This window comes from Brassica rapa, chromosome A03, assembly GCF_000309985.2.
Source record: "Brassica rapa cultivar Chiifu-401-42 chromosome A03, CAAS_Brap_v3.01, whole genome shotgun sequence".
Taxonomy (NCBI): Eukaryota; Viridiplantae; Streptophyta; class Magnoliopsida; order Brassicales; family Brassicaceae; genus Brassica; species Brassica rapa.
The window spans coordinates 13,332,903-13,359,043 of record NC_024797.2 but is presented as its reverse complement, the minus strand read 5'-3'; the positions used below and the strand labels follow the sequence as shown (position 1 = coordinate 13,359,043).

The 26,141-nt window shown below is 33.3% G+C and overlaps 5 protein-coding genes across 7 annotated transcripts; 3 read left to right on the top strand and 2 right to left on the bottom strand.

Moving 5' to 3' along the window:
• Positions 1-3,160: 3,160 nt before the first annotated feature.
• On the bottom strand, positions 3,161-5,810 carry LOC103858530 (G-type lectin S-receptor-like serine/threonine-protein kinase At1g34300). The gene has a single exon (XM_009135906.3). It carries the CDS (start codon positions 5,750-5,752, stop codon positions 3,428-3,430), a length of 2,325 nt encoding a protein of 774 aa, XP_009134154.1. The 5' UTR covers positions 5,753-5,810; the 3' UTR covers positions 3,161-3,427.
• A 2,777-nt stretch (positions 5,811-8,587) lies between these two features.
• LOC103858528 lies at positions 8,588-10,186 on the top strand. Of its 3 annotated transcripts, none has more exons than XM_009135905.3 (3): positions 8,588-8,835; positions 9,312-9,383; positions 9,460-10,186. In XM_009135905.3, exons 2-3 carry the CDS (start codon positions 9,315-9,317, stop codon positions 10,021-10,023), a joined length of 633 nt encoding a protein of 210 aa, XP_009134153.1. In that variant the 5' UTR covers positions 8,588-8,835; positions 9,312-9,314; the 3' UTR covers positions 10,024-10,186. The 3 variants fall into 3 exon arrangements, with proteins under 3 accessions (XP_009134153.1, XP_009134152.1, XP_009134151.1); XM_009135904.3 differs by having other exon boundaries at positions 8,665-8,932; XM_009135903.3 differs by having other exon boundaries at positions 8,667-8,928.
• On the top strand, positions 9,064-25,047 carry LOC103858525 (receptor homology region, transmembrane domain- and RING domain-containing protein 4). The gene is made up of 6 exons (XM_009135900.3): positions 9,064-9,069; positions 20,193-20,199; positions 23,086-23,215; positions 23,356-23,595; positions 23,666-24,070; positions 24,138-25,047. The coding sequence occupies exons 3-6, from the start codon at positions 23,095-23,097 to the stop codon at positions 24,668-24,670; spliced, it is 1,299 nt and encodes a 432-aa protein (XP_009134148.1). The 5' UTR covers positions 9,064-9,069; positions 20,193-20,199; positions 23,086-23,094; the 3' UTR covers positions 24,671-25,047.
• On the top strand, positions 12,597-13,465 carry LOC103858527 (gibberellin-regulated protein 3). The gene is made up of 3 exons (XM_009135902.3): positions 12,597-12,753; positions 12,860-12,914; positions 13,087-13,465. Exons 1-3 carry the CDS (start codon positions 12,691-12,693, stop codon positions 13,266-13,268), a joined length of 300 nt encoding a protein of 99 aa, XP_009134150.1. The 5' UTR covers positions 12,597-12,690; the 3' UTR covers positions 13,269-13,465.
• On the bottom strand, positions 16,244-18,950 carry LOC103858526 (calcium-dependent protein kinase 4). Its single transcript, XM_009135901.3, has 7 exons — positions 18,413-18,950; positions 17,667-17,810; positions 17,418-17,570; positions 17,215-17,330; positions 16,982-17,149; positions 16,678-16,902; positions 16,244-16,602 (listed from the first exon to the last, which is right to left on the bottom strand). Exons 1-7 carry the CDS (start codon positions 18,948-18,950, stop codon positions 16,444-16,446), a joined length of 1,503 nt encoding a protein of 500 aa, XP_009134149.2. The 3' UTR covers positions 16,244-16,443.
• Positions 25,048-26,141: the final 1,094 nt, after the last annotated feature.

The following is a 26,141-nucleotide window of genomic DNA, read 5'->3' as shown; positions in this document are numbered from 1 at the left end:
TACTATTAAAACCGAAGAACTTTTTATCTACTTACAAATAATCTAGGTTGAATCATTACATTTACTTAACTTCCTATTTTTCTCTTACAACTAATTTAGTTATTATTAAATATACACCATATATAACCAAATGTTTTAATAGTTTCAAAATAAGATATCTAAAAAGATATTCTGAAGTATCTTTTCTAATATTTTGTTTTAATAATATCTTTTATTTAAAATTTAAATATAAATTTCTTTTTAATGTTTAATTTATATAATAAAATGGGATTATTTGAAAAATAACCTACTTGTGTTTTCAAATTTGATAAATACACCTTTTTTTTTTTTGAAAACTAACTCTTTTTATATGTGATAAGACATATTTACCCTAATTTAATTTAGATATTATATTTTAATAAATAAAGATTAAATTCGAAAATATTGTCATTGCTGTTATCTTCAAAATAAACAGATAATCTAATATGGTTAAATGAATAATTGGATTAAAATGTCTGCAGATATTTTCTAAAATCAAAATTTAAACCTTATATATCATACGATTCACTACATCTTTTCAAACTAACCGGTGTAATCATAACCATACACAATTTGACTGATTCAGTTTAATTAATAATATGATTACACGTGGGTTGTAAAGCATGGGTGCGTCTACTCTAGGAGCTGTCTCGCTAGAGATGTTCGGGGATATGGCTTTGGAAACATTTTGGGAAGGTTTTTTGATAGTTTGGCTTTAAATTGTGTCCCTTGTCGAGCTTAGTAACATGAGTTTGTTATCCGAGTGGAGATACCAAGATGATGGAGCAATTGTGCCGATGTGTTTGGCCAATTCTGGTTAAGATATCTAATATGACCAAAGTAGATTTCACTATTTTTTCTGTTCAAACAAAAAAATGGCGTCCTTTGATGCTTTATGAAACATCTTCATGTGATATGGAAACCTGTAAAATTTTAAAACCGAACACAATCTCTGATCTTAAAGAAATAAGATGACGACATGCCTTTAAATTAAGCATGTGTATAATTTTAAATGGCCTTCTCATTTATTATTTTAATTTGAAACTTACGATGTTATTTGATAAGGATAATTTAGTCAATTTTTTAAGCATAAAGCGTAGTTTTCAAAAACATTAAATAATGGTGTATTTATCAAAATAAAATTTATTAAGAGGTACTTATCCAAATTTTCCCTAATAAAATCATAGTTAATATTAACTATAGTTATAAAATGAATATGAATTCATTTTTAATTATAGAAGAAGAAATAACATTCGTATAATATTTCTATATACATAATAAATATTTATAATTAAATTAATACAAACAATTATAAATATAAAGTAATTTAATCAATTTATTAACTATTTTATAAATTATAAAATTAAATAACAACATATATTCATGAATTTTATAACATATGTAAAAAAAATATTAATGTAAAATATATAAACTAATAAATAATTTCATATTTTAATATGCATATTTAAATCTTCTCTATTAAAACAGAAGTACAAAGAAATCTACTAAACAAAAGTCATATTGGACAATTCAATTAATGATTAATAATAAATCAATTTAAATATAACAAAATCTATTGAGAAAAAATCTAATAATATCTTACCAAAAAGTTAAATATTTTTTTATAAAATAAGTATTAATTAATTTTATGATTAAATATTAATATAAATTAATTTTATATATGTTAATTAAAAATACAATTATATGCTAGATTGTCTTTTTTTGGGTCAAATATATGCTAGATTTTCTAAATTTTATAATTATAATGAATACTATTAAAACAGACTAACTTTTAATTTACATATAAATAATCTAGGTTACCATTACATTTACTTAACTTCCTATTATTTCTCTTACAACTAATTTAGTTATTATTAAATATATACCATATTTAACCTAATATTTTAATATTTTGAAAATAAGATATCTAAAAAGATATTCTTAAATATCTTTTCTAAGATTTTGTTTTAATAATATATTTTAATACCTTTTATTTAAAATTTAAATATACATTTCTTTTTAATGTTTACTTACATAATAAAATTCATAACTAATATTAATTATAATTATAAATCGAATATTAATTCATTTTTTATTTATAGAAAAGAAATAACATTCCTATAATATTTAAATATACAAAAATATATATTTATATTAAATTACTACAAAAGATTATAAATATAAAGTGTTTTATAACTTATTTTAAAACAAAATATTAAAGTAAGATATAAACTAATAAATAATTAAAAAATTTTATGTTTACCACTTTCATAGTACCACTTTTCATCTTTACCACCACTAAAAAAATATTTTTAAATATATCTTCTTCATTAAATGACAAAAGATTCTTATACATTTGTTTTCTATATGTATAATAAATTATTATTTAAATAAATAAAAATTAAATAAAAAATATTATTATTTTTGTATGTTTTCGAATTATACTTTTTCAAATTTGAACTTTTTTATTAAAAAAATCAAATATTTCAATTTTTATTTTATTTTTTTCAAATAAAATATTTGAGAGGACAAGATGAATAGGAGAGACATGAATCATAGGAGAGATCAATGAAGAAGAAGATGGGGATGGCTTCATAGGCACACGGCTAGGCTTTTCTATTAGGGAAAAATGATATATACGATTATATATATAAGTCTTGGTATAGAAAATGGTTTGGTTCAATCCAAATTAACTAAAAAGAAAAATCAACCAACTGGTTAAGGAAACCGGGTCGTTACACGGCCTCTGAGACTGGTGTATGCACCAGAAACTGGTCTGCACCATAAACTGGCCTGCACCATCCTCTTCAATTGTTCCATATCACTGTTTCATCTGTATGAAGACATTTGTATATTGGGGGAATAAATGTCATAGTTTTCTTTTTCTTAGGAAAAAAAACTTTCTTTTTCTTAGGAAAAAATTGGTTCTGTATTTTTTTAACCATTAGATTCGTCAACTATTTATCTTGCGTCATCCCCATCTGCTCTGGACCTCTCTTTGGGCCGTTTAGTATTACCCAATGATATGGACTTTGTAATGGGCTGAACCCTTTTCTAGTTCTTTCTTAATATAATTCAGTTGATCAAAAAAAAAAGATTCGTCAACTGTTTATACCTAAACGACTCATGCTATCCTGAGGTGTTGGTTTAAGCGTTTGATCACTATTCAGCGATCATGTAACGAATTGAATGCAGACGTTCTCATTAGGTGATATATACACACACATCAGAACCAACCAGAAACAAAAGGATGCAAATAAATATTGAAGTTCTATCTAAATGACGTAATCATAAACAAAAACAAAAAGCTCCCATTACTTACAGCAGTTTGTGAGGACAAAGACGAAGAAGGGAAGCTGAGATAATACAACCAACGCTGAAACACTGCTCAAGAAAACAACGCGTGTTTCTAACTATTTTCTGTATCTCGTATGTCGGCTAAAGCATTTGGAGCCAATGGCTTGGCCATCTCTATTATTCCCTCTAACATCTGCACTACTTTCCCCATAGACGGCCTCTGAGACGGATGCTTTTGTATGCACCAGAAACTGGCCTGAACCATCCTCGTCACTTGTTCCATATCGACTGTTTCATCTCTCTGAAGACATTTGTCTAAGATTACTTTACTATTACCCTTGTCGAATTCTTCGTATGCCCAGTCAGAGAATTTCCTGTGGTTTGTTTCGTCTGAGATTTCAAAATTCCGTCTTCCGCTCACAACCTCTAACAGAACCATTCCATAGCTGTAGACATCAGAGTTTGAAGTTATTGGAAGATTTGCAACCCATTCTGGGGCTAGATATCCCCTGGTTCCTCGGACACAGCTCATGTTCCAGTATCTCTTGTCGCTTGGTATGAGTTTAGCTAGTCCAAAATCCGACACTTTGGCATTAAAGTTTTCGTCCAAGAGAATGTTCTCAGGTTTAACATCGCAGTGTACAATGCAATTAGAACACTCCTCATGGAGGTAAAGAATCGCCTTAGCGGTTCCAAGGGCGATAGAAAACCGATACTGCCAATTCAACAATCTCCCAGACTCTGCCGCGAAAAGGAAGTTGTCGAGCGACCCATTCTTCATGAACTCATAGACAAGAAGCCTGTGGCGTCCTTGTGAGCAGAAACCTATCAATCTGACAAGATTCAAGTGATGTGTGCTACCTATGGTGGCCACCTCTGTCCTAAACTGCTTCTCTCCTTGCTCTATCCCCTCTAATCGTTTCACCGCAACCGCGGTCCTGTTAACGAGCACGCCTTTGTATACAGCGCCAAAACCTCCAGAACCAAGCTTCTCCTTGAAACCTTTGGTGCAACGTTGCAGCTCCTTGTAAGAGAACCTCATGGGTGCACTAGACGCGTACTCAAGTAAAGTGTGGTGAGATGACAAAGCTCCAAACTGAAGACTATTTCTGCAGCAGCAGCACCACAAAGCTCCCAATAACGCAACCAGACAGAGAACCGTGGCTATAACAACCAGAGCTATGATCAACGCTCGGATTAGCAACCGTTCATCACTTTTCTCCACCGTTGAGTACGGTGAAACTGGTTTACAAACCTTTAAAGAAGAGGTACTCGGAACCGAAGGGCTTTTATAACCAGAAACCAAACCGGATAGCTTTTGAAAACAAACACCAGATCCATCAGCCATTAAAACAGAAGCAAAACATAAACTATCAGCAAGACAATTAGCACGGCACGCCTCTGTCCCCAGAGTGAAACGTTGAGTAGACAATTCAGGTGGGTATGTCAAGAACCTAGTGTTGTTCAAATCAAGCATGCCTTGGTTACCACGACAATCCTCAAGCTCCACTTTTCTCTTACACCCTTTTCTCATGTCGTTCACATCACTAGGAACAAAATTCTCCGAGGGACACTCGCATGTCGGAACAAAACCATCGTACCTACAAATCCCAAAGTTCCCACAGAAACCAAACACTTGACACTGGTCAGCGACAGCAACCCAAGTCTGTGTCTGAATCTCACCACCTTTAGAGACACTAAAGATTCTCAAATTTCCATCTTCCTCCAGCTTCAAAAACCTAAACACACCCTCCTCTCCTTCTCCGTAGTCATTGCTTCGAACAGAAACCACGACGACGCCGCTAGAGTCGAAAATAGACGCCACTCCGTTACGTTCCAGTACAAAACTTGGCGACGAGAGATTTGAACTTGAATTATTATTAATAAGCTCTTGGCTCCAGTAAACTATGCTATCGTTCCACTTAAGGTTCAGACTCCCTTCTTCCGTAAGATGAAACGAGTAAGAACCAGACCGGAGAGACTTACCGACGGTGAAAGGCTGCGTCGGGACGATGACGTTACTCGGATGAGCAAAGGAAGACCAAACCGTCGTGTTTTTACGACTCCGAAGGAAGAGGTTTCCAGAATCTTCGAGAGAGGCGGAAGTGACTCCTTCGTTTTCGCTGCCGGACTCCCAAACAGTAGCGCCGGAGGAGTTAACGAGGCGGAGGGAGCCAGAACGGAGGAGACGGAGAGATCCGCCGGAGTCTACGGTTCCGGGTGACCAGATAGGAACAGTGTTTGAAAACAAGACGGCGGAGAGGAAGGAGCCGGGGGTTGCGGTGGGGATGAAGGAAACAGAGAAGGCGGAGTTAAGAGAATACCATGAGTGGTTGCGATCTGAAGAAGCGTGAAGAGTAGATCCGAGTGGTATTGACAGAGAAGAAGAGAAATCGAGAGAAAGAAGAAGAAGAAGAAATGTCAATGCTATGGCCATTGTTGTGCAGTAGTTTGCTATGTCGCACTCTCACTTTATAGCAACCAACTATGGAAAAGTAAAGAAGGACGCGCGCGTAAGTAAACAGATGTTTAGCCTTTTATAGTATTTGGTTGAATTTTGGACATCTTTTTTGTAAAATGTTTTTTTTTTAACCTGAAATGCTTAATATTGAAAAAGAGTTCTACACATCACAAGGCAGGTTCGGAAGAGTCGGTTGTCGGCGAGGAATCTGTGAAAAGAACTTACATTTTTGTGAAAGGAGTTTTACACATCACAAGGCAGGTTCATAGCTCTCTTTACAAGGGAGTCAGCTGTACTATTGTCTGCGGCTCTGCGAAGAATGTGTGAAAAGAACTTACATTTTTGTGAAATTTTGTAAAATTTTAGTTTTTATATATTACGGTGTAGAAGTTTTTACGACCAGTGGGACCAAAAACACGTTAAAGTAAACCATTTTGTCAATCTTTTCTTCAATAAAAACAATTGATATATAGACGAGTAATATCGCGAGACCTTAAAAAGCTGCATGATTAGGTGAGGATAGTTTTTTCCCTCATTTGATTTGCAACGAGGAATTATTGAAGTTGATAACAACATTTTAATACGATAAATGTTAGAGCATTTGTGTATCTAAGTGGATCGTCGGAGTAGGTATTAGATTGTCGAAGCAAGAAAGTCAAAATAAATTAGTTATGCTGCTTTTCTGTTCTTTTAAAAAATTAAAATTCAAATTCTCTCACAGTTTTTCATCATTAATTGCTACTCTACTCCCTTCGTTTTTAATATAAATCATTTTAAAATTATACACATAGATTAAAAAATCATTAACTTTTTATATTTTCTAAACAAAAACATCATTAGTTATTTACCTAACTACAAATCAACCAATAATAAAATAGAAGATATATTATCATTGATCATATAATATTAAGTGTTAATAAATTTTACATAAAAAACTAAAAATATCATATAATTTGAAACATAAAAATTTCTGTAAAACAACTAAAAAATGGAGGGAGTACCCTTTTATCTCAAAGATTTTACTATCGTTTATGGCTTGAGATTTGTTTTATCTCAGAGATTTTACGAACCAGTATATAATATATCTATTATAATTTTAACACTTTGTGCTTCAGAATTTGACTAAATTAAATACCAAAACTTATCTTCTGTTATCCACTATCAAAGAGAAATTTGAATAAAATATTAATCAAAGCAAAAACACACTCTTTGTTTGCTAACTAGTTTGGTATCTATCTCTATTTCTATCTCTATCTCTATTTCTTTCTCTTTCTCTTGAATTCTGTTTTCGGATGCCTCTAATTTTTTTCGGGGCCAATAACCAAAAAAAGAATTAAATCAAGAAAGTAACCATAGCAAAAAAATCCACCACTATTCTACATATTTATATATATTAATTGCCATTATACCCTTTCTCAAATTCCTTTTCTTTAATCTAAGCCATTTTTTTACAACAGTAGGATAATATAATAAAAAGGAAAACTCATAGTTGATTAAATTAATTATTGGTCATCACATAGCTAACCATACAACCTAAACTAATGTATACATATCTACGCAAAGTATATGTTATGCATTGCAACATCCCTCAACTTAATAATATTATGAAGTTAACATCGCAAATCTAATTTCGTTCATCCATAGTGAAAGGAGCTTCGAACACCTCGTGCAAGTTTGTCTGACATTATGTTTTTTATTCTTGGAATACGCTGGAGTAAGAAATGAGAAAAGAATGTCTTACATTGTTGTACTTCCTCTAAGAGGAGTGAGAAATCTAATCATTCTGTCGGTGCAGACACCATTTTCACCAATTGAAAATAGTCTGTTGCAAATTTTACCTTCGTGAGATGTAAAATTTTCATGCATTCCATTATCAAATCAAAGCTTCACATTCAATATTTAAAGGTGATAGGCTAGGTCGGATAGTCATTGACCCAATGATGTTATCATATGTTTCTTGGATATGTCATTTTTAGAATTAAAAAATGATTATATAACTTTGAATCTTACTAATAAACAAACATATTTCTTATACATAACATATTTCAGATTTTTAAAAACGAATATATATTTGATTAATTTGATAGTAATGTTAAAATAGAGAAATGTGCATACTATTCTATATAATTATGATAAATAGAATAATACATACACAATTTAATATAATTATTTTATTTTGTGAATTATATAAACCACAAAACACATACAAATTTATTTTGTTTATGATATGCTTCTTCTTTCTTATATATATATATATTTTTTTTTTGTTTTCTTGTAAATAACACACTATACTATTCTATTTTATCGATATAACATAGTACAATGTTACAACATTTTTATCTTCTTTTTATTCTCTTTGCGTATTCTTCATCCTCATCTCCATTTATTCTTCTCTTTTCATCCCAATCGTCATGTTTATACTTTCTCTTTTTTCTTGCTCTCCCTCTTATCTTTCATCTCAATCCTCTTCATTATCAGTACAAACTATATGTGTATGATGATATATTATTATATATTACATATTCATACGATTGTTTCATTATTACAAACAACATGCATAATCAAATTTATGCAAACTACTCACAAAAAAATTAAATTATATTAATGTCGCTATAATTTCACCATTCACAACACGTAGATCTCTACCTAGTTTAGAATATGACCCAATTCAGCTGTATATTTTTCATTCTTTTTTTTAACAACTGTATATTTTTCTCTTCAATTTTTTTTTCTTTTTATGAAATTTTTCAAACAATGTAAGGTCGTTGCGTATTGGTATAAATTGGAAAACATAACCGGATTGGGGTCTGGATCACAATTCAATCGGTTGAACCAGCCGGTCTAAAATTGTTTAGAAAACACTATAACGTTTCTGGTGTCAGTTGACTGTTGGATACAGCATAAAGACGCAATTTCAGAAAGCGACCTTTCTTTTCTCTGAACCAAACAATGCTTGGTTCTTCCTTCTTCTCTTACCTGTCCACCTAACCTTCTCTATACCAACGGTTTCATATCTGACTCAGTGTTTGTTTCTGGTTTATAGTTTCTTCGCAGTCCAGGTCTCCGATCACTAACTTCTGATCATGAATAGCCTCTGACTTTCGTCGTTGATGTTCTCGATCGTCGTTTCAATCTCAATTCTGTACTTTTTGGAAAGTTAGATTCTTGAATCCAATTAGTTCTGAGTTTTACGGTTTCCCGAAATTTGGGATTTTTTTTTAATTACAAAAGGCTTCTGAATTGCTTTAAACATAATTTAATTTTGTCGGGTAGTGTTGCTATTGTGTTAGATTCTATGAAACTGAGAAGAATGATTCTGTTCATCAGTTCTGTTTTAGATTATGTTCGTGCAAGTTTTGTCCTTTGATGTGGGAGCTTTGGTTGACAATGTTTTTAAGTCCATTTGTGGTCGAGGACTTTCACCTTTAGGCTACTATTAGCTTGCACTGATCTTGTTACTATACCAATTGATACCAACATTATTGTGCATGGAGTTACTGATTTCTTCTGGATGCTCTTTGGTTTACTGAAACAGGAGATGTTAGGAAGCTCCTTAGCTTCCCCTTTGGCTACATTGGGTCCTGCCAAATGCTTTCGACACTCTGCAGTACGTAATCGAGCTAACAATCCTCTCGCGGTCTTTTCTTAAATCCCTTTTGACATACATTGCTTTTGTTTCGCAGGGTGATTCTGTAACATGCACTAGTGTTCTACCATTGAGCCTGAACTTGTCATATCATGGCGTGGCTGGAGGAGTAAGGAGATCTCGTGGTCCACGAAACAAGTGGATAGTGGTCTGTTCACCAACGCAAGTGGAAACCTCTGGTGATGAGCCGAAGACATGGGAAGAATGCAAAGAAGCTCTGTCTCGTTTTGATTTCAGCGTAGAGGAGCAAGACAAGATACTAGGAAAAGCGTTTGGTCATATCCACTCTCCTTACTGGACAGAAGAACGAGTGAAGGAGAATCCAAAGGTGGAAGCTTTGAATCATGTGCTTGAGTTCCTTAGAAGTCTCGGTTTGTCAGACGAGGATCTTCACAAAGTGCTGAAGAAGTTCCCGGAAGTGCTTGGTTGCAGCTTAGAAGAAGAGATGAAACCCAACATTGGGATCTTGGAAAATCAATGGGGGATTACCGGTAAGTCGCTGCGAAGTCTGTTGCTTCGGAACCCGAAAGTGTTGGGGTACAATGTGGATTGTAAAGGAGATTGTATTGCTCAGTGTACTCGGTGTTGGGTTCGGTTTTAGTCTTTCACTAGTTCGTTTCTTTGTTTGTATCTAGTCTCTCCATCTTATGGTTTCGTTACAGCTACTGAAATAAACAAACATTAATTGTTAAAGGACCAATGTGGATGCTTGTACTTAGATGAATCACAAATTAAATTTTTATTTGATTGATTAGAATGTTTATCAGATTTTCTTGGCAGTATCGCTTGATTTGTTGTGTGTGATCGATTAGTAATATGGGCTTTGGTAGAAGTATATTCGTAGGTTCTATGATAGATCAAGCTTCATCTTCACAGATGTGAAGGGAAACAAGAAACTGTCCGCTGATTATGTGACTATCGATCAAGCTTCATCTTCAAGTGTGTAATCCCACAGACACATCGATATTCAACAACCAAATATCATGTAAGAAGGACGCAGTTTGGGACAAATCAAGAAAGTGGGCAGGGCTAGCTTGGAACTTCACTGGCAACACGCTTGCCAGACCAATCGAAGGATCCTTCACGCATGAGAATGTTATCGGAGAAATCAACGGGAAACACCAGAGGAAAGAGTTGATCGGAATCATCCGTGACATCCGATCAATCTCATCCGGCTTTAGTTCTTTCTGTTTCTCTCATATCTCACGATATGAAAACTTTCTCTCGGATGCTTTAGCTAAAAAGTGTTTTCGTATGTGTCTATAGCAAATCCTCCAGTGGGTTAACTCTTGTTTGGTTTTGGGCCTCGACCCATTTTAGTGAATGAATTTCGTTGTCACAAAAGAAAAAGAGTTTTTTTTTTTGTTAAATTGTAAATATCATTCATGAATGAAAATTTGGTTACAAGTTACAACAAAGTTGGTTACAACAAAGCTGGTTTCTAAATCTAAAACACTTTTTAGTTATCAAAATATTTTGGTGTTAAGAATATAAATTTAACGGTTTAAAGATATATTATACATTTCTTTGTTCAGATGTGTATCATGTGTTGGTAAAACATATGTTTGAGGACCGGCAAATATAAAAATTATTATAGAGTTAATTGCTTAAAGTTTTTATTGTTAAAATCTTTTAGTTGTTTTTGAATCAGAAAATAAATTCGTAACTAATATTTTAACATAATTAGCTTTACTTACAAAGAATTATATGTTACCCTATATCTATAATTATGTCAATTTTGGATCTAAATTAAAAGAATTAGTTGAAAGGTATTCTCACTAAAAATCTTATAAACTAATTTATTAAAATTTTAGAACATTTTACAAAATAACTAAAATGGATAAAATATTACAAATATTATTTATAAAATCTTGTAAAATTAATTATAAAATTTTCATAAAGAATTATAAGAGATGATTATAAATGCAGATAGAAAATTTTAAAATCTTTATAAATCACTTATAAAGCATAATAAAATCATCTATAAGTTCGGAAAACGAAGATTGAATGTTTTTCTAAAAATTATAATATTAGTCATAAAAATTTAATCATTTATAAAAAAAAATTTCAAAGACTTATAAACTATTTGTATGAGTTATAAAACAATTTATAATTTTCCTTATTCTTTTTCTCTATATTCATTACTACATAAATAATTTTAAATATATAAAATTGTATATGTGACTATGTTTCAAACAAATTTTGAATCAACTATGAACACTGTTAATTTAAAGACTACGTTTATAGAACTTGATATACATGTTTGATAGATGAATTTGGGCATCTAATTACAAGAAACCCAAATTTTATAAAATGTATTAATATTTATTTTTAATACTATATAATAATACTGTTTCTAAGTTAATCTTTTACATAAAATTTATAGGGCTCTTTCTTGCATAATTTAATAAATGTCAAAACTGGTCTTGTACGTTGATAAGATTCATTTTGTCTCTATTCAAAACACTTGTCTGGATTCAAATTCTTTTTGGAGAAAAGAGAAGAGAACAAAAAAAACAAATTCTGCATATACATGATACACGTGTAAAGGGCGGACGCTTAAATAGTATGATGTGTGTTAAAAAACACTTGAGAGCGTTGCTCTTCAGCTGCCACCAATTCTTCTCATTAAATGGAACTTTACCCTTTTCAACGAGATAGATCGCCCCTATGTACCATGTGAATTCCACCTCGCTGGCATGTTCATATCCTTCCACATCACCACGCACTTGCCAGTACACTTACATCTCGAACCACATGTCTTCCGGCAGACAGTACACAAATTCGATTTAACATGTCCATGTTATACATGTACACAAAAAGTTAATTTTAGTTTATCTTAGATTTCTTATACATTTTAGTTAATCGTAGACACATAATTAAACAAATATGTATTTATATCTAACATGAACGAGTAATGTAAGTAGTAATAAATTTTAGTAACACTAATCGATAATTGATGTCGATGAACGAAGAGAAGTTCATTTCAAATCAAAACGTTTCAAAGAGTTCATTATCGTATGTAGCTAAAAGAAACCACGGTCATCCAGCTCATTATGTATGGACTCTTTGCTGACCAGAAAATGTGTGGATTATCAAATGCTTTCCAGTGATAATAAAAACAAAAAGGTTAAAACAATATAATAATTGGATACCCGCTATAAATATTCCAAGGAAGTTACCATACACATATAGCCGAAATACAATATAGAAGAGAATTGAAAATAGTTTTGTATCCTGCTTTGTCGAAATTGCATGCTTTTCAGATATGGCAATCTTTCGGACGACACTGCTTATGTTGCTTATCCTTGTCTGCCTTACCACATATGAGGTTCAACATTATGTCTTTTATTTTCCTAGAATCATTTGATATAATTGAATCCTATTAATACTTAAGTTATGTGTGTATGGTATTGATGAATGATCATTCTCTTCAGCTTCATGTTCACGCTGCTGAAGGTGCAGAAGGCAGTGAAGGTGCTGTTAAAATCGGTACGTAAACCTAACACGTATGAAGTATATTTATGTGCGTAAATAGCTTCTTAAACGACTGCAGCTAATACCGACCAACGATAGCGTTCAGCAATAACCAATGTTGTTCGTTTGTCTTTGTGGCAACTGGTCACTTTAGTTTATAGTTTTGACTATGTATGTGCACGTGTAGATTGCAATGGGAGATGCAAAGGGAGATGCAGCAAATCGTCCAGGCCGAATCTTTGCTTGAGAGCATGCAACAGCTGTTGTTCCCGATGCAACTGTGTACCACCTGGCACACATGGAAACCATCATCTATGCCCTTGCTACGCCTCCATTACCACTCGCGGTGGCCGCCTCAAGTGCCCTTGAATCTATGCACAGATGTATGCGGAATTGTGCGATGTTATGTTGTTGAATAATATAGACACTAGTGCTACCTTTTGAATCGATATTTTACTGTTGTAATCTCTAGAGTTCCTATATGCTGCATTAACTGGTGCAGAATCTAGAGCTACTTAAATCCTTTATAAAAAAAAAAATCTAGAGCTACTTAAGTTTCAAAATTATTGCAAACTAGAGTAAAGATGCAAGCGAGGAAAATGAGTGATAGGAGACTTATGTTTTCTGTATTTCTCAATATTATATCTGAAAAGAAAAAATATCATAAAATTAGTGTCTTAACCAGTTAACCTTCATAATCCGTTAGCTGCATGTATAAGAAGCTCCAATCTCAACCTTCATAATGCGTTGGCTGCATTTCGCCTCGAAGGTTTTGAGAGTGATAATGTCGTTTTGACTCTTCCACATTATTCTTTTTCTTCGGAAAAGTATATTCTAGATAAATGTACCATATATAGAATTATATAAATATATTAAAATATAAGAACAAAATTATTCACATTTTAGCCTAATTAGAACCAGTTAGTTCAATTTAGTTGGATTGTTGCAACTGAATATGTTGTAAAATAAATAATGAAATTGGTCTGAATTTTATACCAAAAATTATATGTCAAACTAAGTTGATAATAGAATCAATATTTATTTAATTTCATATATATAATTTATAAACCATTTACTTATAAATATTTAAATATGTGTATGATTTCTTAATATATCACTGATTACTAGTTAATGCAACTAATTACATTAACACATAGTTTTTCTTTTCTACTTCTTCCTAAAACAAAGCGCGCATATATATAAAATCCGCGTTTTGTATAGAATGTGTATTATATATATATATTATTTTATGTATTATGTTTTATATATTACGAAATAATAAATATATATTGAATAATTAAAAGCCAATAATTATTACATATATAATTAAAATGATGCGAATATATAAATTAATTTTATTATTTTAAACAATAATTTTTTTATTTGATAAAATATATAATTAAATTTTAGTGATATTAACATACATATATTCTTGTTTTTAAAAAAATATATATTGCGTATTAAATGATGTTTTCTACTCATATAACTTTTTTGATCATTTACATAATTTATAACAAAAACTTTAAAAATTACTGATAACAAAATTTTCATTTTGAAATTAACATTTATATTTTTTTTCTAAAATTAAGTTGTTAATGCTTGTTCAAATCTTTTATCAAAAAAAAATTTTCAAAAAAAATTTTGAAATTAAAATATTTATGCATTTTATATGGTATATAGTTTTATTTAAAATATATGCATATATATATATTAATTTTAATAATTAATTAAATTATACTTTTTACTTATATGATTTTGTAACTATTTGTATTTTTTTATAACAAAAATTTTAAACTATAGATCATAAAATTTGAATATGAGACTTTTAACAGTTTTAGTAACTTATAGTCGTATTTAACAATTTAAAATATAACATATACAGTAAATTCTAAAATTTATTATATGGTTAATGTGGTTATTTAATTTATTTTAATAATTTTAAATTAAATAATATGATAGAAGATACACTAGTTTTTATCAAATGTTTATTATTCAAAATCACTAATTGTTCTATATATTTTAGGCATATTAGGTAATTTCGTAATTTTTATTTAAGGAAATAAAAAAGAATATTAATAATGATTAATGGTGAATTTAATAAAAAACTTATTACATAATTAGATGAACCAACATATTTCTCTAATGATTCTAAGAATCATTTTAATGATGACACGTGGCTACAAAAATAAATTGTAATGTTTCTCGGTTAATGTATAGGAGATTTTTGTGGCTGGCACGTGTAATAGATTATGTAAATGCTTGAAGACATTCCTTTTTTTTTGGCTACACATTTTATTATTAAAACTGCCAAGACATTACATAGTTCTTTTGTCTTTGTCTAGCTTCTTTAGCCATTACATCAACATTCCTAGTTAAAGCTCTAGGTACATAATGAAAAGTAAAACTAAACTCTTTGGCCATTGCCACAATGTCCCGTACCATAGATAATACCTCTGTGTTACGGACTTTGAAGATGGTTTGTTCAGCCATTTGCTGATGTAACTCATCTCTAAGTTGCTTGCAATCAGTCCTAAAAGCTACATGTTTATATCTTAGCTTCCATACTTCTTGAACCCCCATAAGAATGGAGCATGCTTCAGCTTCTAATGGAGAGTTTGTGGGCATGATTGAAGAGGAGGCATGAAGTTTATGGACGCCTTCTTTACTGTATAAGGACTATCCAAGCCCTCCGACCTCTTTCTCATTAACCCAAGAAGCATCTACCAAGCAATACATAGACGCCGAGCAAGGGAGTACCTCTTGTATGGTTTTAGTTTTTGGAATTGTCTCCCTATCCAATTGTGTACTTTGTTTTGCGAGCTGGAGCGCCTCTCTCCATTATTGACATTCACGCAATGCTCCATGTATGACCTGTAAAATATGTTGTCTATTTTGCTGGAAAATCAGGTCATTCCTCATTTTTCCAGATTCTCCAACCCATAAAAAAGCTCAATATCTCCTCTTTGTTTTCTTTCACATCTCTTATGATACTATTTAGATTTTGAAGAAGAGAAATTTCCTCGTTGGGTACCTTAAAAGTAGTGGGAGCCAGAGACCATATTTCTCTAGAAACTCTACAGTGGAACATCATATGATTAAGTGTTTCATTTTTCTCTCCATATACTTGGCACCAATCCTCTGTTTTTGTGCCCTCTTCCTCTGCTTTATTTTCTCAACATTGACTGACAATGAGAGAGACTTTCGTCTCATGCAAAACAGTTATATGTATGCTTATGAACTTTGAAGGTCTTAATCAACTGATAATGGTTTAAAAATAGTCACAAATTAAATTGAAATGCCAACATAATATAACACCTTACACCACAATAATTATTCATAGTGCAAATATTAAAGTTTTTTTTTTATTGAAACTTCATGAAGGCAGGGAATGATGAAGCAAAAATAATCCATACTAAAACAAAATTCAGAAAGTTGCGCATTATCATCTACAAAAATAAGTAAAAAACAAAACCAAAACACAGAGAGATGAAATATTCAATTTTCCTTTCAGGGGTCCTCATTTCTCAATTTCCAAAACCTATATTTAGTTTGGTTTGTCATCAGTTTCAGCAGTGCTAGTTTCCTCAACCCCAAAAGCATCAGCTATATTGAAGTTCAAGTTTTTCATCATGGTTCTGCTCCTCCCAACTCCATCTCCTTTCTTCATCATAGCAGTAAACTCTGAGAAATCAATCCTCCCATCCTATACCAAACCAAAACATCGTATGTGCATCAGTTTTTACTAAGAAAAAAGGACAAAGTTGTAATATATCCTTACATTGTCAAGATCAATCTCCTTGATCATGTCATCAAGAGGAGTGTCACAGAGACCAAACTCAGTGCAGGCTTGTTGAAGCTCATCAATGGTGATATAACCGCTACCGTCTTTATCAAAGTATGAAAACGCAACCACCAGATTCTCCTCTCTCTCCATCTTGTTCATGTGTAATGTCGCTGCTAGAAATTCACCATAGTCTATCGTCCCACTGTTATCTATATCCGCCTGCCAAACACACCAGTTCATGCCTCGTGAGAACCTAGCACAACATCTTTTGTGTGGAGAAATTAAAAGAGAGCCTTACCGCATCCATAAGAGACTTGATTTCTGATTCCATTAGTTCAGATCCGACTCTCTTCAGGCCAGCTTTAAGCTCTTCAAAGGTGATTGTTCCACTGTTGTCTGTATCTATCATCTTGAACAGTTCCTTCAGACCACCAATTTCTTCCTCCGAGAGCCTCTCAGCGATGACCTAACCAATGTGATTGGATATTAAAGAAGGAGAATAAAAACTCTATTACTTTGTTAATTCTTTACCCTTAAGGCCATTTTCTTAATCTTGTTCATTTGTGAGAACTGCTTTAGTCGTGACAAGACTGCTGGATCAAGAGGCTTGTCTGGTGCAGCCTGTTCATCTACGATCCACGGGTGACCTAATATATCATCAGAGTAAAAAATCAATTCTTACATCATACAGGAACTAACTAACAACGAAACACAATCCTTAACAATTAGCTTACACAATGCTTCATGTGCAGAGATGCGTTTCTTGGGGCTCCTGTCAAGCATTTTGTAAATCAAATCTTTGGCACCTTCTGAGATAGTGGGCCACGGATCAGATTTGAAATCTAACTTCCCTTGCAAAATCTGTCTAAAGATTCCCGACTCAGTTTCTGCAAAGCAAATGAGAACAAAATGAGAACAGAGAGGCATTAGTAGTGTAGGTGATTCGTTATAGCAACAAAGATAATTTCTTTTTATAAACTTACCTGCCCAGAAAGGAGGAACACCACTTAGTAAGATGTAAAGGATAACACCAGCGCTCCACACATCTATCTCTGGTCCATAACATTTTTTAAGAACCTCGGGGGCAACGTAATACGGACTTCCCACTACATCGTACAGATACTGCCCTGAAGAGATAAAACAACATAATGATAGTCTGGTTAGGCAGTGAAACAGGCTCTAAAGGCATTGATGCATAAGCATGGGTTACACATTTTAATTAATAAAGCATTTTGACTGGATGGGATTCATTTGTTATCTCAACAAAAAGTCACCTAACAATAATGCTCAAGCAGTAAAGTTGAATTGACCCATTCAACAAAGACCCGATTTTTATCAAAGTCTAGCAACTTTTCTGGATCAAGAAACTAAATACGCACATGTTTCACATCTGAAATGATGAACCTTTTTGCTACATTGGAATCACATAATCTTAGATAAGTTTCAAAAAGATTTGTTCAAAGAAAACATGTACCTAACATTGCTCAACCAACACGATTTCTAACCAAGAAGCAATCAATGAACAAACGAAATACAAGAGGCAATAATATAGCTAATCAAGAAACCATTTTTCGATCAAGAAACGAAACAAAACATTTCTTGAAAAGCAATCAATTTAAGTGTCAAAGCCTGATAGGGAAAGATATATTCAAAGAAAACATGTCCCTAACAATGCTCTCAACCAATCAAGAAACCATTTTGCTGGATCAAGAAGCGATAATAATCAAACCTGGCTTGTAGAAGACAGACAAACCAAAATCGGTAGCCTTAAGCTTAGCATCATCATTGGGACTATCAAACAAGAAATTCTCAGGCTTGAGATCTCTATGCATCACACCAAGGGAATGACACGCCTCCACCACGCCAAGAATCGTCTTAATCAGCTTCGCAGCCTCGCGCTCGCTGAAATGCCCTTTGGAAACGATCCGATCGAAAAGCTCCCCGCCTTCGCAGACCTCCATGACAATGTGCACGAACACGGAGTCCTCGTAGGTCCCCTTGATCCGAACCACGTTGGGGTGCTCGGAGAGGTGGTGCATGATCTGAATCTCGCGCCACACATCCTCGTAATCCTCGCGGCACACGAGCTTGCGCTTGGGGATCGATTTGCAGGCGTAGTTGGCGGAGGAGGATTTCTCCGTGCAGAGATAGGTCGTCCCGAATTGGCCCTGGCCTAGCTTCTTGCCGAGGAGGTAGTGATCTCGGAGTCTTGGCGTTTCGTAAGGGAGGACGCTGCTTGAAGGTCGTCTAGAGCTTGGTTTCTCCATTTTCTGATTTTGGTTTTGAGAGATGGATGAAGAGGAAGGAGAAGGGAGACGATGACTTTGTTTTGTTTTTTGTTTTGTTTTTGTTTAAAGAGTGGGAGAGGAGGCGAGAAACAAACCACCCTTCATTCTGCTCCATGTGCTTGACTCTTTCTTTATGCAATTATTATTTTATTATTACCGCGTGACCATTCGCATTTACATTTTTTCTTTAAGTGAAAGATAAATCTATTGATTGGGACTGTGGGAGGGGTAGGGACGGGCCATTTATGCAATTTACTACTATTAATAGCTAAAGAGATGTGAAGACAATTGTAGCTATATTTGATCGAATTTTAAAAAAAACTAATAAAATATTAATATTTTTTTTTGTATTTCATACTTAAATATGAATACAATTGTGTATTTGATGAGAAAAATCAATACCGATATCATATCTTTTGTAGATCATGTTATGTTATGGATAAATTTTATAATATATATAAGGCCTTTTTAACAAAAAGATAATAACCTAAAAAATATAGTGTACAAAACTGTGTTCAAAATGTTTGTTAAGGAACTTAAAAACGGGTTTAGAAAGGAAAGTAAACTACTTAGTTTCACGGACCACTTGAAAGACAACAACAGCTTTATATTAATATTTTACCAAAAAAATATATTAATAAAGAACAAATTTGTTCATTTATTTTTTTACGATAAAAAAGAACGAGAATGAATGAAAAGAGAAAATTATTCCTAATAAATTAAATGGTAATATTTTTTTAGGAATGTTAAAGAAGTGAATATTCTTTTCGATTTTTTTAGTCACCCGTTAGACTGTAAATTCTAAAGTTTATCCTTTTTGGGAATGGTCAGCTCGCCAATATGATTTTTTGGAAAACAAAACATTACTTATTTTACAAGAATTTAATAAAATGTTGTAAGATTCCTTTATTGATCCATCTAATATCTTCTGAAAATAAGTCTGAACTCAAGATTTTTCAAATCAATAATCTTATTTTTTCTAATTGAATTGGTGGCTGCATAAATGACTTTGGACTCATACAGAAATGACGCTGGACTGATACAAGAAAAAAGAAAAATGACAACAACTATATTGATAAATGTATTAGAAAGACTGAATATCCTAGAAATTATATCTCTTGAACTATATTATACTACTTACTTCTGAATCAAGAAAATAATTAAAGTAATTATTAGATAAAATATGATTAAAAATAGTATAGTTCATCATCATCTATTGACTCGTTTGTTCCATGCAAATTTCGTGGAATTGTTCCTGCAACTATTTTTATTTCCTAAAAAATGTTCGTAAAAATAGTTAATTTATGTTCATCAATTAAACAGAAAAGTCGTGGAGAGTGGACAACACGTTGTCTTGTGAGCGATACGATATGTATAGTTATAAGTTTTAGCTAAATTGGAGATACTTTCCGAAGAATTTGAAAACGACAATGATGTATATCATGTATGACGTGTTGTCTACTTTGCTAATCCTAATCAGAACATGCAATGTATTCTATATCGGTCACTAGAACAAACACATATTTATTTAAATGTACGTGTATCTCACGATGTTAAAGTTTTATTTTCTTTTTAATTTCGCCGAAACATTTGATTAATCATTTTTAATTTCTAAATTCAATAAAATATATTGTTTCCTGGCACTATGACAAATAGTGAATTAAAGAATGTTCAACTTGTATTTCATGGATCTTAAAGTATTGTATTTATACATATTACAAGATCCCTAATCTAATATGATAAGAAATGATATCGAAACCGTATTTATCTATTTAACATATTGCAATACATTTTCCATTAATTGGAGCATAAAATCTTGAAATACCAACTTGAAAACGAAACTACCAAACTCCTTTCTATTCAATGTCATCGGTAAAAATATCGGTCAATTGATCCTTAGTGCTGAGTGCTCACATGAAAATGCTTGATTACTTCTTTTATAATCTAATTTTGAACATCATGACAATCAAGTTCGATATGTTGTTTCCGTTCATGAAAAATGGGATTAGAACTGATAGAATAGCCGATTTGCTGTCACACTCAATTGTCATTTTTTATGTGTGATCATGATCCATCTTTCGCAGTAATGTTTTAATCCAGTTGAGCTCTCTTGTTACCTCGAAATGAAACGGTGTCCTGCTTTTTAGTTTGTCAAGAGATAGGAGATGCTCCAACTTGTACTATCCAACCGTTAAGAGAACACATAGTTATGGGACATGTTGCCAATCAGAATTACACCACCTTGTTACATTTAAGTTGGAGTTAGAGAACAAAATAATTCCTTGTCCGAAAGTGCTCATAAGATACCAGACTGTTTTCAAAGCTTGCACAGATTTGTAATATGAAAGGTGAAGCTGACATTGAGTGAGAGTGGTTCCAATGCATCTGAAACAAACTTCATGGTTGAAAATTTTGGCAGAGGATCGATGAACTCATGTCATTTGATGATAGATGATTGCATGTTTGTGTGTGGAATCACTTCTTGAAGAATGAGGCCGCTTCTTTGACTAACCATTAGAGGGTACTCTGATGATCGATGAACTCATGTCATTCAATGATAGATGGTCGCATGTCTGTGTGTGGAATCACTTCTTGAAGAATGAGGCTTTTTCGTTTACTAACCAGTAGATGGTACTCTTCTTGCGATATTGAAGAAGAACTATCATCTTCGGTGACTTACAATTTGTGAATCATCTTTACGCCGAATTCATTCTCACTGATATCTTTTAAGAGTCCACATCTTCATGAGTCTCGGTGTCATGTTGATTCATGTCTTCAAAAAACTGAACCCATTGCAGCTGAGCTTAGTCGAGAGTAGAAACATTTTGAAGAGAATCATAGTATCACCTGATCAACGCGACAAGACTTGACAAACCAGATTCATCTGATGGTGATTTTGATTCATAAACGATCTCCTTGCCTTTTGTTAGGCATTTACAGACTGGAGACAAGTTTTGGTGAGGAACATATGAAGATCTTAGATCGCATATATTGGGAAGGGGGAGACATTTTGAGAGAAAATTATCTTTGGTTTCGGATGTGAAGAAATAAAGAAAATCCATCTATTTATATAGAAAACGATATGGTTTTTGAGAAAAACATCATTATTAGGTTTAAAAAACATTGTTATCATTAAAATTAAGAGATCCTCTAATAGACTTGTTTGTCCAATTTACTGAAAATTGACCATTTTGTACCTGAATATCGCTTAAGGCATAAAATGCTGAATTCATTGTCTCATAAACTCTATTCGTTAAAATTTATCAAAATCGATTTTATCACACTACAAACTGCAGAGACTTACTGTTGGAGATAAGTTAGTTTCTTTGTTAAAAAAAAAGAAACACGGCTCGAAAAAAAAAAAAGAAGAGAAAATGAAATACCTAACCAATTTCGACGTGTAAATACAAAAAGAGATCCCTAAGCCATTCATTCTGGGACTATGATTTTAACCATCACAGTTTTCCCCAAATCTTTAACAATTTCGCGGATTTCAACACCTTGTTATGTATTCACCGATGTTTACGAATAAAATTTTCCAAACTCGTTATATCTTATAAAGTGGGCCATTATACAAACCAATCAACCATCCATCTCCATTTGACTAAATTTCCACGAATCCTATTTGTCATTCCATCATGTAGATTCCCTTACACTCCCGATCATTGCATTCTTATCTTCTTTATTTGGTGTCGGCCATCCGAATACGATTTTATTCAACGCACACTGGTTCAGTGTTCTTAAAGCAGAACACGAGTGTTAGAGACCAGAGAGTCCCATTTCGTCACTTGTCTAATTTCATTTCCTACTCCGCGGGGTTTCTTACGCATCTAAGAAAGTTTAGGCCTTTTTTGTGTCAAAACGAACATTTTGGATACTTTTAGAAATATTCTCAAAATTACTGTTACACGCAAATTAAAAGAACAAAAATAAAAAAAGGATTCAGAACGATTCAGATATTGTGAGAGTCATATGCTCTGACCTCGCCTCTATGGAAACTCAAGCTTTTCTTCCATTATTAAAACCCTAAAAATACTTTTCAATTCTTCGCTTCTCTTTGCTAAGCTCCTCGGTACTGTCTCGCGTTTACGGTTCGCTCGAAAATCTCCAGGAAAAAAAAAACATGACTCGTGGTTTGATCTTAATCTTATCTCTGCTTCTAATCCCTCACTTGGCTTCAGCGAAAGTGATGTTGATCGGGAAGAACACATCTCTCTCCTTCGACGACATCGAAGCCAATTTCAGTAACTTCTCTCTCACTCTTCCTTCGATTCAATTGTTGAATTAGGGTTTGATCGCATGTAGGGAAGATGAAAACTTGCTGCTAATTCTAGAAATTGAGAATTTGGGTTTTGTTATCATAGTTTACTGTTTGCCTTTTCAGCTCCGTTGATCAAGAAATCAGATCAGTGTGGGGTACTGTACGTAGCAGAGCCGCTCGATGCTTGTTCAAGTTTGGTTAACACAGTGACTGTAGAAGAAGAAGGATCAACCACTTCTCCTTCGTACGTCTTGATCATCCGCGGCGGCTGTAGTTTCGAGGAAAAGATCAGAAACGCGCAGAAGGCTGGTTACAAAGCAGCTATTGTCTACGACAATGAGGATTATGGTTTCTTGATATCAAGTAAAATAAAAATACACAATCTCTTTAATGATCAAAGATTAAATTATAATTAATGATCTTTTAAATGTAGTGGCGGGGAACCCATCTGGTGTGGTTATATACGGGACCTTTGTGTCGAAAGCGGCTGGAGAAATACTCAAAGGGTATGCGGGTCGTGCCGATATGGAGCTGTGGCTCGTACCAAGCTTCGAGACTTCGGCTTGGTCTATCATGGCTATCTCGTTTATATCTCTTCTTGCTATGTCTGCTGTACTTGCCACTTGCTTCTTTGTCCGTAGGCATCGGATTAGAAGGCGGCGTGTTAGGTCTCTTGGTGGTGGAGAGTTTCATCGTATGGGGGTTGACACGATTAGAAGGTTGCCTGCTACGATCTTTAACGGTGTTTGTGAAGAAGCTTCTACCTCTATCTCTTGTGCTATATGTATTGAAGACTACCGTATTGGTGACAAGCTTAGGATCTTACCTTGTAATCACAGTAAGTAACTTTTTTGTCTCACATCTCGATGTAAATAACGTTTCTGATTCGTTGTATTTTTGTATAGAGTTTCATGTTGGATGTGTTGATTTGTGGCTTGGCCAAAGGAGATCCTTTTGTCCGGTTTGTAAACGGGATGCAAGAACCATCAACATTGATATGCCTGCATCACCATCTGAACGCACACCTTTGCTGACTCCGACGTCGTCTTTTCTGTTATCGTCGTCACCTTCCACAAGCTTCTCTCAGTCATCTTATGACATTCCTTCATCTTCCACAGCAATGCAGCCGCATACAGGCCCTATGTATCTCCCCCACTCTCGCTCCCATACAAGCTTCCAAAGCGGGTCATATAGGGGTTCACTACCTATACCGGTTAGCCGGAGCTCAGTAGATCTCAGGAATGCTGTTTCCCGAGGATCTTACAACTCACCTCGCTCTGTCCACTCAAGATATACGCACGTACTTAGCCCGGGGAATGCATCAACGAGCTGGGTTGTTGGGTCGTCGTCAAGCCAGCGCGAGCATTCACTTAATATTAATGACTCGCGCAGGTCTCTCTCTCACTTTGCCTCTGCTAGTTCTTTACCAGGCTGCTAAACCGGTAAAAGGTAACTACGGACTAACTCAAAGGTTCAGTGTCAGGGGCTCATTGTCTTGAAGACGCAAATAACTACCCGCTCGAGGAGGATGTCCTTTGGCTATGTTCTTAAACTAATGTCTGACCCATATGGTTGCTTTTAGCAAACGATAGAGGTGAAAAGAGTGTTCAGTGTGACTATGAGTGATATTTTTCAGCTGTACAGTTGTGGATTGTGAGATGAGTGAGTTTGAAGAGTAAAGCGTCTTTTGGTGAATCATTAAGGTAACCATTGAGTCTGGATATAACTTATACGTAGCTTATTAGTTATTACTCTGATTCCTTCTGTATGTATATACTTGCTCCTTCAAATTTAGTATATACTCGACTAGGCTAAGAGAAACTGACTATGATTTTGAGTAGCGATAGTATATAGAAATGATTATAAAATGAAGAAACACACAAGTGAGATCCAATAAAGGGTTCTGAAGTGTGTAAAACAATTTAACAACGTTGATTTTCATGTAATAAACTGAAAAATAAATATAACTTCCAAACCTTGACATAAAAAGAAAAAACTTCCAAAGAGTTGGTAACTTTGATTTAGAGTTAGGTTTTTAACTGAATATAAAAAACTGTCTCTTAATTTTTAATTCAGAAATTTAAGAACAGTTTTTTATATTCTGCTAAGAACCTCATTCTAAGAACTTTTCATTAATCATGCTCTTACATACTAGGTTTTCAAAACTGAATGCTTACAGTCTTTCACTTGTCTTATACAGCCGTTGTCAATTTGTCATGATTCATCCATTTTTATTTTTCTTACTTTTCTAAACATGTATTCGACACAAGTAGATGTTTAATGATTTTTTTACATCTACAGACACATTTTGAGTTTCTATTTACACTCAAAGACACTTTCCACATGTGACACACATATAACATGTGATTTGTCTCTTATACCCTTAGACTAAGTTAACTATACATTTTCTTATTTTCAACTAAAAGAAAATATGTAAATTATTTATCTTTTTTTCGAGATTCATCTTTCTCTCTCATATCTAGATCTAAACAACTTTTCCAAATACATAAACTTTAATTTTTCTGATTTCATCGATCACACTTTATTCTTTCACTACTTAAAGCTGTGTTTTTTCTTCTTCTTCAAATAATCCATTGAGAAACTCTAAGAATCAACTGAAAAGTTTATCTTTTTCTTCTTCTTCCATCAATCCATTGAAAAAATATTTTTAACTCTGCTCTGGTTTGCTTCGATTTCAAGACAAGTGACATTAATTTCTTCACAATTCATACCATATTTGTCTCGATTATGAATTTTTTAACTTGTTTATCCAAGTTTAGATTCCAGAAGATTCTTTTTTGTTTTGTTGATTTTTAATGTCGTTGTGGATTTCAAAATCCAGATCTTTAAAATTTCAATTTTAATTTTGATGGATGGAGTGTGGAGACTCGGGAAGAGTACACAGGTGG